This window comes from Carcharodon carcharias, chromosome 5, assembly GCF_017639515.1.
Source record: "Carcharodon carcharias isolate sCarCar2 chromosome 5, sCarCar2.pri, whole genome shotgun sequence".
Classification (NCBI taxonomy): Eukaryota; Metazoa; Chordata; class Chondrichthyes; order Lamniformes; family Lamnidae; genus Carcharodon; species Carcharodon carcharias.
In genome coordinates, this window is record NC_054471.1 from 15,517,504 (window position 1) to 15,530,652 (window position 13,149).

General features: G+C 46.7%; 1 protein-coding gene and 1 non-coding gene across 2 annotated transcripts in view; both read left to right on the plus strand.

Moving 5' to 3' along the window:
- The window catches only part of LOC121278115 (dynein heavy chain 8, axonemal-like), a 1,831,678-nt gene that overhangs the window by 87,822 nt on the left and 1,730,707 nt on the right, over positions 1–13,149 (plus strand). Inside the window, exon 7 of the mRNA XM_041188200.1 lies at positions 5,563–5,723. Within this exon, the coding sequence (XP_041044134.1) occupies positions 5,563–5,723 (161 nt within the window). The remainder of the gene's footprint in view (positions 1–5,562; positions 5,724–13,149) is intronic.
- Positions 67–255, plus strand: LOC121278499. Its single transcript, XR_005943167.1, has one exon. It is a non-coding gene; the product is annotated as a U2 spliceosomal RNA (small nuclear RNA).

A 13,149-nucleotide genomic window follows, 5' to 3' on the forward strand; every position in this document is an offset into this window, starting at 1 on the left:
AGAATCAGCTGTGTGCCTGCTGGCCTGTCAATGGCCAATTGAGGCCATTGACAAAAGAGTTAGAGTAATTAATCGGCCTTTTGGCTAAGATCAAGTGTAGTATCTGTTCTTATCAGTTTAATATCTGATACGTCCCTTATCTGGGGACCATATATTAAATTGAATCTTGGAGCAGGGAGATGGAATAGGGGCTTGCTCCGTCCACTCCACAAATTGACCTGGTATTGCAGTATCTCTGGGAACGGTTTTTTTTAAAAAAATAATTAGTGGACCTGCCCATCCAGCCTTAAGGTTGGCAGGCAGGCTGGGAGCCCTGGCAGGCTGAAGAAAAAGCATGAAACCTCATCCATGGGCGGGATGAGGTTTCATGTAGGTTTTAAAATTTTTAAAATTCTCAATGAAAGTGATGGACATGTCCCAACTCATGTGACACCGTCACATGAGGGGACATGTCAGGGAAATTTATTTGTTCTGTTTTTAATTTTTTTTTGGACAGGAGGTGATCTCCCTGAAGCAGCACTTAGACTCGGAGATGAGTGCGCTTTCTCGTGCGCATGTGTGAAAGACTGCACTCTCAGCTGAGGGAATCCCACCCCCCACGCCCGCATAGGGAACGCATAGTACTTCCTGGCAGACTTCATGCTGGGCTGGCCTTAATTGGCCCACCCACGTAAAATGGCAGCGCGCCCCCAATTGGGGGCGCTAATCGGAGGCGCACCTCCACGCGCCCACTCCTAAACTTGCCCCCCAGCAGGGGGAAATGTCTGCCTCAGGTGACCAGGGTTTGTTTGAGACCAATGCAGTAGAATAGCTCCTAGCCTGCAAAGCAAAAACATGTAAAAATCTCCTTTCCTTATACCTCTATAACCTGCTCTCTTTCTGAGAGAAAGCTCTGTAAAAAAGAAAAAGGGAAAACCACTGTTAGAGACATTGAAAAGCAAGTTCTCAACCAGTGAACTAAAGACTGAAAGTGCTGGAAAACCACCTCGTGTCATCAAAAAAGAACTGAAGGGAATATAGAAGACCGATCAAAACCAACCCGTCAATCCTGTACTCTGGATTGGTGCTATTGAGCTGTTTCATCCTTCCCCTAAAAGTCCATGTTTTGTGTGTCTTATGTGTCTTGTGTGTATAGGGATTTAAGAAGGTGGTAGAGTTTAAGTTATAATGTTAGAAGTTAAGCAGTTCATGTTTCATTCTTTTGCCACTGGTTAAGATAATTTGTTCAATAAACAGTTATTTACTTATTAAGTTTACAAACCTGGTGCTCGTATTCTGTTAACCTAAATTAAACAGTTAGGTAGAATTGGGGCAATCTGGTTTGGTCAAATTTTTCACATTTGTTGCGGCTCAGGGAACAGTGGGGCTTGATATTACAGAGCACCATCCCCAGTTAGTCATGGCAATATCCTCTGGAGCTTGCGTCCTCATCCTGTCCATGGCTCTGCTCACCACATAAACATCCGATGCAGTGCTATGCACCCTGCTCACACTCTCCGTCTGTTTTTACGCAAGCAAAGCTGGCACATAACAGCAAGGAGAGGTCCTAGACTGGGGGTGGTTTGGCTCACATTAGACCCCTCACTCATTTTGAGGAGTGTGCCGTCATGCTGACTGGTGAGGACGTGGACCATGTCTGTGGCAACAGTGAGGTTGGCGGCAAACACCCACGTGAGGATCCTGCACCACATAATTCCTCTCCCAACGCAACTGTGAGTGCTCTCTCTCCTGTTTTTGACTCTGCTGCCATGCACCACTTATCTCTACTTTGGTTCACAGGGAGCTCTGCCAAGTGACCGACACCATTACTCAGCTATCCTCTCAGCCCCATCCATATCCTCACCTCTGGTGAAGAGGACTCCTCCTCCAATGAAGAGCTGCAAATAAACAGCCTGGAAGACCCGTCGCAGCGCTTACCCATATCCACCTTCCACCAGCGCAGAGACACACACCTCGGTGGGACTTAGATCTAGAGCGAGCTCGGGTTCATAGTCAGGTGGTCACCACATGGACACATGTCCGAAGCAGGAGGAGGCAGGTTCAGCCGAGCTCTCTGGTACTCGAGGACTTCTTGGGAAGAAGCACCTGTGAGGTCTGAGCCAGATGACGAGCCTCTGGATTCAGCATTCCAACTCATCATGGAGTGTCAGAAGAAGGCGGGGATACATCACGCAGAGTTGTTGGAAGCCCTCAACAAAGTGGCACACAAGTTGGAGGAGTGCATCCACCTGCTCGCTGAAGTGGTGTCCACATGCACATATGGAGGTTTCCATGGGATGGATGGTGGATGTCATGGAGACCCTGGTCCAGCAGAACGCGAAGATGTGTGCATACCTGCACTCCATCGTGGTAGCCATGGGTGAGTTCTTGCAGTGGCAATGCAAGGGGGAAACGGTGCCTTGATGTTCCTCCAGGTGCTCCTTCCCCTCAAGAGCCAGGCCCAGGCCCACAGGCAGCCAAAGGGAGGAGGAGTGGCAGCTGGACACCTCTGGATCATCCACTCAGGAATCTCAGAGGCTGTCCGCTCCCTCTCCAGTTTCATTTGCCTGTGACCCTCTCTCAACCTGATCCTCTCTTACCACACAGGGAGCAGCTGGCCCAAAGGAGGAAAACCAAAGCAAACCCGGGTCCTCAAGAGGACACATGCTGAAGTCATCAGAAGCAACAGGGTCAGCCATTGCATAGGCTATCTTCACGCCTTCTGAGGATGTCAGGGCAGCATCTAGAAGAAGTGGTAGGCCTAGAAAAGTTAAGAATTTCAGGTCACAAGTGGTTGCGCGGGTGAACATATTTCATCACTTTATGATCTGAAAATATATTCACTTTCACTGAATAATATGTAACATGTCATTCAGCTTCTCTTACAGCCTTCACAAGTCCACCCTGTAGTTCAGCTGCACACAGTCAGACCACGAGTGATTCTGGAAGGAGAAGTGTGTGTGTATGGCAGGGCCTTCCGGAGCCTCGTGCAAACACTCTCCCATGCATGCAAAGCTTTCATCCATCGCACTCATCTTATTGCCTCAAGTGTTTTCAATGCTACCTGATGGGGTCCTGGGCTTTATGAATAGAGGCATAGAGTAGAAAAGCAAGGAAGTTAGAAGTGGACCGACTTCAGCTGGAATACTATGTCCAATTCTGGGCACCACACTTCAGGAAGGATTTGAAAGCATCATAGAAGGTGCAGAAAAGTTTTAACAAGAATAGTCCCAGGGATGAGGAACTTTGGTTATGTGGATAGATAAGAGAAGCTGGTATTGTTTTCCTTGGAGAAGAGAAGGTTGAGAAGAAATTTGATTGAGGTGTTCAAAATCATGAGGGGTCTTGACAGAGAAGATTGGGCAAATTTTCTCCCCATGACAGAATGGTCAAGAACCAAGGGACACTGATTTAAGGTGATTGGCAAAATAACCAGAGGTGACACGAGGAAAAACTCATTTTATGCATAGAGTGATTTGGATCTGAATGCACAGCCTGGGTGGAATTTACTCTTGGAGATTGGGGTAGCCATAGAATCGGGAGGGAAGGCAGGTGGTGGAGTGCCTGTTGCCTTTCCATTGCTCTGCAGTTCACTCAGTGGCAGGGTAAGTTGATGGAATGGCAGGGGCTCTCTGCCACATGGGTAGATCTCCCAGTAAAATCTTGTAGCCTTCCAATGATCTCAGGAGCGGGTTCTCCTGGTTGGGTAATTTGTGTCCCACAGAGGAAAGCCTAGTGGCAAGGGCTGCCACCATGGTAACATTTCAGCTCCCTTCACCAACGACCTCATCCCTGCATGCCTGTGCCTGCCTGACTAACCCCAGTGAGCCCAACCCCACACACTTTCATTCGGGGTCTGCTCCATGATGCTGTTGGTTGCTCCCTACGGCTGACAGCTCTTTGAGGCTGCACCTCCACCTTCAAATGACGGGATCCCCGACACCAGGCACAAGATTTTTTAAAATTCATTTATCGGATATGAGCTTCACTGGCTGGGCCAGCATTTATTGCCCATCCCTAGTTGTTAAGGTTGTTGCTGCTGGACATGGTTGAGGTGAGGTTGCTCCAGCCTTATTGGCCTCCAATCGGAGCCACCACTTCCATCATTAAATTCAGCCTGCCTTGGTGTGTGGCAGTGGCAAAGTTTATAGTGTCTTTCAAAAAGATATTGGATAATTAAAATGGGAAAAAGTTGGGGGAGTGTGATTAGCTGAGTTGCTCTTGCAGAGATCTGGCAAGGATATGATGGCCTGAATGGCTTCCTTTTGTGCTGTCAACCTTTTATGCTTCCATGAATGGATCAGATACTAGAGATCATAGATCTAAAATCATTGACAAAAGATCAGGAGGCTACATGAAGGGAAATATGTGTCTGGAATGCATTGCTTGAAATGGTATAGCAAAAATAGTAATAAATCAGTAGTATTTTTGAAAGTGAAATAGTCAAATACATGAAGTAACATTCGGGCCATACAAGTGCCAGGCAATGACCATCTCCAACAAGAGAGAACCTAACCATTGCCCCTTGACCTTCAGTAGCATTACCATGGCTGAATCCCCACTATCAACATCCTGGGGGTTACCATTGAGGGATGGGCTATAAATGCTGGCCTAGCGAGCGACACCCACATCCCATGAATGGATAAAATAAAAATGAAGGTGACAAAATTGCAGAGCTATGGAAAAAGAACAGAGGAGTTAGACTGAATGCATAGCTGTTTCAAAGAGCAATTGCAGGTATGATAGGTCAAATAGCCTCCAGTACTGCAAGATATTATGATTTAATATATAAAATTTAAACTTCATCTGCAGCTTTGAATGCCAAGAATACTTTAGCTTTATTTGCACCCAGAGGCAGTGAAGGAATGGTGATATGTTCCAAAGTCAGGATGGTGTGTGGCTTGGAGGGGAACTTCCAGGTGGTGGTGTTCCTATGTATCAGCTGCCTTTGTCTTTCTAGATGGTAGTGGTCGTGAGTTTGGAAGATGCTGCCAAAGGAGCATTGGTGAATTTGTGCGTAGCAGGAAATAAATCATATGAATTCATTCCATTGTTCGCGTTCTGTTAGAATACATCCACCATTTTAAGGCAAATTTATTGGATGCCATTGTCACTACTGGCAGAATATCGCAAAATGGTAGCGGGACATGATACAATGGCTTTACCCAGGTTAATGCTATCACCGGAACAGGAAATTTTGACTCTTCCATTAATGCTACACTTTGAGACACAATGATGACAGACACAAAGAATATTATGGTATAGTTTAATGGCATGCTAAATCATTCTTAAAATGGGCTGTCGCTTCACCTAAATTATTCGCTTCCTGCGGACAGGAACTTGAAGGTTTGCCTTACTGTGAGGCAGTGTTTTGACGGAACTTGAAGAAATTGTAAGTTATTCCAGTGATTTGTTGTAAAGGGATTTTCCTTTTATGGGTTGAACAGAATTCCAGTTCATATGTGTGCAGAAAAGCTTAATTAAAAAGAAGGGAGACTTTACCAGTGTTAAATAGTAAAACATTAAAATCTTATTATTTCAGTGCAACTCTATTTGTGTTTCATTGGATGTTACTTTCTTTAGGTGCACAAACAAGTCTTGAAAAAGCTGTAGTGCTAAAGAGCGAAACAGTTGATCTTTCCCAGCTGCGTTCATTTGAGCAAGTGACAGCTGCAGCATCCAACCCAGAAATGATTTTACTGCTTGAAAATGTACTTCTGACGTGGCACAATCAACTAGAACAGGTTTGTGTTTGTGGATATTTGAGTATTTTTTTAACATCTCGCCTGAGATTTTTTTAATATTTAACAATGCAAATCCCTGAAGCTAACCTAATCTATAGCCTCCTCTTTTGCTGAGTTTAAGGTGATTTGTCCACCACTTAGTCTTTGGAGGGGATACTCTTCAAGTCCAGTCATTGAACCTTTTTACATATGAACAGATGGAATAAGAGCAGAAGTAGGCCATTTGAGATGTGGTCTTACCAATGCCCTGTATAACTAAAGCATTACATCCTTACTTTTATGCTCAATTCCTCTTGTAATAAAGAAGAGCATTCCATTAGTCTTCTTAATTACAAACTGTACCTGCATACTAATTTTATGTTACTTATGCACTGCAACACCTAGATCCCTCTTCACTTCAATTCTGAAGCCGTTTTCTGTTTAAGTAATAATTTGCTTTTTATCAATCTGTCCACATTTGCCTCCTCATGGTTTACAATGCTTCTGAGTTTTGTATAATCCGCAATGTTTGAAATTGTGCCCTGTACACCAAGCTCTTGGTCATTAATATATATCAGGAAAAGCAAAGATTCCAAAACTGAACCCTGGGGAACTCCAGTGCAAATCTTCCTCCAGCCCGAAAAACATACAGTAAGCATGTTTCCTGCTGCTCAGCAAATTCCGTATCAAAATTGCTACTGTCCCTTTTAATCCATAAACTATAACTCTGCTCACGAGTCTGTTGTGCGGCACTGTATCATATGCCTTTTGGAAGTCTATGTACATAGAATCACAGAATCACACAGTGCAGAAGAGGCCCTTCGGCCCATCGAGTCTGCACCGACACTGAGAAACACCTGATGTACCTACCTAATCCCATTTACCAGCACTTGGCCCATAGCCTTGAATGTTATGACGTGCCAAGTGCTCATCCAGGTACTTTTTAAAGGATGTGAGGCAACCCACCTCCACCGCCCTCCCAGGCAGCGCATTCCAGACCATCACCACCCTCTAGATAAAAAAGATTTTCCTCATACACCCACTAAACCTCTTGCCCCTCACCTTGAACTTGTGTCCCCTTGTGACTGGCCCTTCAGCTAAGAGGAACAGCCGCTCCCTATCCATCCTGTCCTTTTCCCTCATAATCATGTACACCTCGATCAGATCATCCCTCAGTCTTCTCTGCTCCAACGAAAACAACCCAAGTCTATCCAACCTCTCCTCATAACTTAAATGTTTCATCCTAGGCAACATTCTGGTGAATCTCCTCTGCACCCCCTCCAATGCAATCACATCCTTCCTATAATGTGGCGACCAGAGCTGCATTCAGTACTGAGTGGTACTGAGGCTGTGGCCTCACCAAGGTTCTGTACAACTCCAGCATGATCTCCCTACCTTTTGTAATCTATGCCTCGATTGACAAAAGGAAAGTATCCCATATGCCTTTTTCACCACCCCACTAACATGCCCCTCTGCCTTCAGAGATCTATGGACACACACGCCAAAGTCCCTTTATTCCTCAGAACTTCCTAGTGTCATGCCGTTCATTGAATACTTCCTTGTCAAATTACTCCTTCCAAAGTGTATCACCTCACACTTTTCAGGGTTAAATTCCATCTGCCACTTATCTGCCCATTTGACCACCCTGTCTATATCTTCCTGTAGCCCAAGACACTCAACCTTACTGTTAACCACCCGGCCAATCTTTGTGTCATCTGCAAATTTACTAATCCTACCCCCCACGTAGTCCTCTATGTCGTTTATGTAAATGACGAGTAATAGGGGACCCAGCACAGATCCCTGTGGTACGCCACTGGACACTGGCTTTCAGTCACTAAACCATCCTTCTGTCATCCCCCTCTGTCTCCTACAACTAAGCCAATTTTGAATCCACCTTACCAAATTACGGTATATTCCATGTGCATTTGCCTTCATTATAAGTCTCCCCAATGAGACCTTGTCAAAGGCTTTGCTGAAATCCACATAAACTACATCAACTGTACTACCCTCATCTACACACCTGGTCACTTCCACAAAAAATTCAATCAAATTTGTCAGGCATGACCTCCCTCTGACAAAGCCATGCTGACTATCCCTGATCAAACCTTGCCTCTCCAAGTGGAGATGGATTCTCTTCTTCAGAATTTTCTCCAATACTTTCCCTACCACTGACCTGTGACCCACTGGCCTGTAGTTCCCTTGCTTCTCTCTTTAACTCTTCTTAAATAGCGGAACCACATTAGCTGGTCTCCAGTCCTCTGGCACTTCCCTTGTGGCCAGAGAGGAATTAAAAATTTAGGTTGGAGCCCTTGCGATCTCCTCCATTACCTCCCTCAGCAGTCTGGGACACAAATCATCCGGACCTGGAGATTTGTCCACTTTTAAGCCTGTCAACACCTCCAATCTCTCTGCTCAAAAAGCTCACAGTCACTCTCCTCGAGTTCGATATCTTCATCCTCATTCTCTTGGGTGAAGACGGATGTGAAGTATTCGTTCAACACTCTACTGATGTTCTCCTCCCCACTCATAGATTTCCCCCTTGGTCCCTAATGGGCCCTACTCTTTCCCTGGTTATCCTCTTCCCATTGATATACTTATAGAATATCTTGGGATTTTCCCTACTTGTATCAGCCAGAGCTTTCTCATATCCCCTCTTTGCTCTCCTAATTGCTTTCTTAAGCTCCACCCTGCACTGTCTGTACTCCACTAATGCCTCCACTGATTTACTTCCCTTTTCCCTGCGAAAAGCCTCTCTTTTCTTTCTCATTAGTCTCCTGAATATCTCTGGTTATCCGTGGTTCTCTGGGCTTGTTACTCCTTCCCATCACCCTAGAGGGAACATGTTGAGCCTGTACCCTCCCCATTTCCTTTTTGAACGCCCCCCCCCCCCGACTGTTCCTCTGTAGATTTCACCACAAGTAGCTGTTCCCAGTCTACCTTGGCCAGATCCTGCCTTATTTTACTAAAATCCGCTCCCCCCCAATCCAAAACATTTTTTTGCAACTTGTCCATTTCTTTGTCCATAACAAGCTTAAATTGTACCATGTTATGGTCTCTATCACGAAAATGCTCCCCCACCACCACCTCAGCCACCTGTCTGGCTTCATTCCCCTGAATTAGGTCCAGCACTGCGCCGTCCCTTGTTGGACCCTCTACATATTGACCTAAAAAGTTCTCATGTACACATTTCAAGAAATCCACTCCATCCAAGCCCTTAACACTATATCTATCCCGTTGACAAAGTTGAAATCACCGAATATAATTACCCTATTATTGTTTTTACACACATCTGCAAATTGTGCACATATTTGCTCCTCAATATCCCGCTGACTATCTGGGGTGTCTATAGTAAATACCTAACAATATGGCTGCCCCTTTTTTATTCCAAAACTCTGCCCACAAAGCTTCATTCGATACCCCCTCCAAGATATCATCTTTCCTTTACTGCAGTAACTGACTCCTTAACTAATAATGCAATGCCTCCTCCTCTTTTTTACCCCCTCTCCTTTCTTGCCTGAAGATTTGATATCCTGGAATATTGAGCTGCCAATCCTGTTCCTCCCTCAACCATTTCTCTGTGATGGCTACTATATCATAATTCCGTGTGTCAATCCTCACCCTTAACTCATCCATTTTACCTGTAATACAACAATTTCCAGTTCCCTGGCCCCTACCGCTTCCTCTTCACCATGGACGTCCAATCCCTCTACACCTCCATCCCCCACCAGGATGGTCTGAGGGCCCTTAGCTTCTTCCTCGAACAGAGGCCCGAACAATCCCCATCCACCACTACTCTCCTCCGTCTGGCTGAACTTGTTCTCACGCTGAACAATTTCTCCTTCAACTCCTCTCACTTCCTCCAAATAAAAGGTGTGGCTATGGGTACCCGCATGGGCCCCAGCTATGCCTGTCTCTTTATGGGGTATGTGGAACATTCCTTGTTGCAGTCCTACTCCGGCCCCCTTCCACAACTCTTTCTCCGGTACATCGATGATTATTTCGGTGCTGCTTCATGCTCTCGTCAGGACTTGGAAAAATTTATTAATTTTGCTTCCAATCTCCACCCCTCCATCATTTTCACGTGGTCCATCTCTGACACTTCCCTTCCCTTCCTTGACCTCTCTGTCTCAATCTCTGGTGATAGACTGTCCACCAATATCCATTACAAACCCACCGACACCCACAGCTATCTCGACTACAGCTCCTCACACCCCACTTCCTGTAAGGACTCCATCCCATTCTCTCAGTTCCTTCGCCTCCGTCGCATCTGTTCCGATGATGCTACATTCAAAAACAGTTCCTCTGACATGTCCTCCTTCTTCCTTAACCGAGGTTTTCCACCCACGGTCGTTGACAGGGCCCTCAACCGTGTCCGGCCCATCTCCCGCGCATCCGCCCTCACTCCTTCTCCTCCCTCCCAGAAACATGATAGGGTCCCCCTTGTCCTCACTTATCACCCCACCAGCCTCCGCATTCAAAGGATCATCCTCCGCCATTTCCGCCAACTCCAGCATGATGCCACTACCAAACACATCTTCCCTTCACCCCCCTTATCGGCATTCCGTAGGGATCGCTCCCTCCGGGACACCCTGGTCCACTCCTCCATCACCCCCTACTCCTCAACCCCCTCCTATGGCACAACCCCTTGCCCACGCAAAAGATGCAACACCTGCCCCTTCACTTCCTCTCTCCTCACCGTCCAAGGACCCAAACACTCCTTTCAAGTGAAGCAGCATTTCACTTGCATTTCCCCCAACTTAGTCTACTGCATTCGTTGCTCACAATGTGGTCTCCTCTACATTGGAGAGACCAAACGTAAACTGGGCGACCGCTTTGCAGAACACCTGCGGTCTGTCCGCAAGAATGACCCAAACCTCCCTGTCGCTTGCCATTTTAACACTCCACCCTGCTCTCTTGCCCACATGTCTGTCCTTGGCTTGCTGCATTGTTCCAGTGAAGCCCAACGCAAACTGGAGGAACAACACCTCATCTTCCGACTAGGGACTTTACAGCCTTCCGGACTGAATATTGAATTCAACAACTTTAGGTCGTGAGTCCCCTCCCCCATCCCCACCCCCTTTCTGTTTCCCCCTTCTTTTTTTTTTTCCCAATAAATTATAAAGATTTTCCTTTTCCCACCTATTTCCATTATATAAAATAAAAAAAAAAAACCCACTAGAGCTATACCTTGAGTGCCCTACCATCCATTCTTAATTAGCACATTCGTTTAGATAATATCACCAACTTTAACTTTAACACCTATGTGTTCTATTGTACTATTGTTGTTGACATCTTTTGATGATCTGCTTCTATCACTGCTTGTTTGTCGCTACAACCACACCAACCCCCTCCACCTCTCTGTCTCTCTATCTCTCCGCCCCCCACACACACACCTTAAACCAGCTTATATTTCAGCTCTTTCCTGGACTCGAACTCAAGTTCTGTCGAAGGGTCATGAGGACTCGAAACGTCAACTCTTTTCTTCTCCGCCGATGCTGCCAGACCTGCTGAGTTTTTCCAGGTAATTCTGTTTTTGTTTTGGATTTCCAGCATCCGCAGTTTTTTTGTTTTTATCTCTGTGTTTAATTGACTGCCACTGCTCTTCAAGAAATGCCTACCTCCTTGAAGAAGTTCTGTTCCTCTCTGCGCCTTGTTCACCTTCATTGCTTTCCATTTCTCTCCTAGTGTTTGACAAGGTGTTTACTAAAACCCGCTTTCACAGCCATATCTCCTTTCTCAGTGACTGTCTCCGTCTCCGACTTACCCCACATGGATTTCAACTGAAATTCCACCCCTCATGTTTCGAACCCACCCAGGATTACAGGTATCTCCGGGACATAAAACGTTTCTCGGACTGCTGTTCCCGTCACATTCTGAAATCCACTCTCAGTGCCATGCGCCGCCATATGAACACACTCGACCTCTCCCTCCAGCAGCACCGCCGTACCCTTTTTCAAAGCTGCGCGTGCCCCCAGTTTCATTTTATCCTTCGGCTCATCCGACGCCTCAACAAGAAACTTTTTCTCTTTCTCTCAAGTGCTAAGGAACGCAAGCTCCAACAACTCATCGACACCAACACCCATCTAGGACCCTCCACCCCTGCCTGTCCCTCCGTCCCCACCCCATCTTCCAATCCCAACCCCAGCCGTGTATTCACTATACCTCCTGACCTTCCCCTCTCCGATGCTGAACGTTCAGTGCTCAGCAAAGGACTTAGTTTCATACCCTTACGCCCTCACCTCAATGAATTTCAGGCTCGGCATGATACTGAACTCTTCTTCCGCCGTCTTCGTCTCCGGGCTCACTTCTTTGGGCAGGAGTCCTCTCCCAGTTCAACGGATCCTTTTACCCATCTTCAATATTCTCCCTCCACCTGGACCCCTCCCTCTGGATTCTTACCTTCTCTCGATCTTTTCATTGAGAACTGTCGGCGCGACATTAGTCGTCTCAATTTCTCTGCTCCTCTCACCCATTCTAACCTGTCTCTCTCTGAACTTACTGCACTCCATTCTCTCAGGTCCAACCCTGACATTGTCATCAAACCCGCTGACAAGGGTGGTGCTGTTGTTGTCTGGCGCACTGACCTCTACCACGCGGAGGCTGAGCGTCAACTCTCAGACACTTCCTCCTACCTCTCCCTGGACCATGACCCCACCACTGAACATCAAGCCATTGTTTCCAGGACTGTCACTGACCTCATCTCCTCTGGGGATCTCCCTCCCACAGCTTCCAACCTGATAGTTGCCCAACCTCGGACGGCCCGCTTCTATCTCCTACCCAAAATCCACAAACAGAACTGCCCCGGTAGACCGATCGTCTCAGCTTGCTCCTGCCCCACAGAACTCATTTCTCGTTATCTTGACTCCCTTCTCTCTCCCCTTGTCCAGTCCCTTCCCACCTACATCCGTGATTCCTCTGACACCTTACGTCACATCAACAATTTCCAGTTCCCTGGCCCCTACCGCTTCCTCTTCACCATGGACGTCCAATCCCTCTACACCTCCATCCCCCACCAGGATGGTCTGAGGGCCCTTAGCTTCTTCCTCGAACAGAGGCCCGAACAATCCCCATCCACCACTACTCTCCTCCGTCTGGCTGAACTTGTTCTCACGCTGAACAATTTCTCCTTCAACTCCTCTCACTTCCTCCAAATAAAAGGTGTGGCTATGGGTACCCGCATGGGCCCCAGCTATGCCTGTCTCTTTATGGGGTATGTGGAACATTCCTTGTTGCAGTCCTACTCCGGCCCCCTTCCACAACTCTTTCTCCGGTACATCGATGATTATTTCGGTGCTGCTTCATGCTCTCGTCAGGACTTGGAAAAATTTATTAATTTTGCTTCCAATCTCCACCCCTCCATCATTTTCACGTGGTCCATCTCTGACACTTCCCTTCCCTTCCTTGACCTCTCTGTCTCAATCTCTGGTGATAGACTGTCCACCAATAT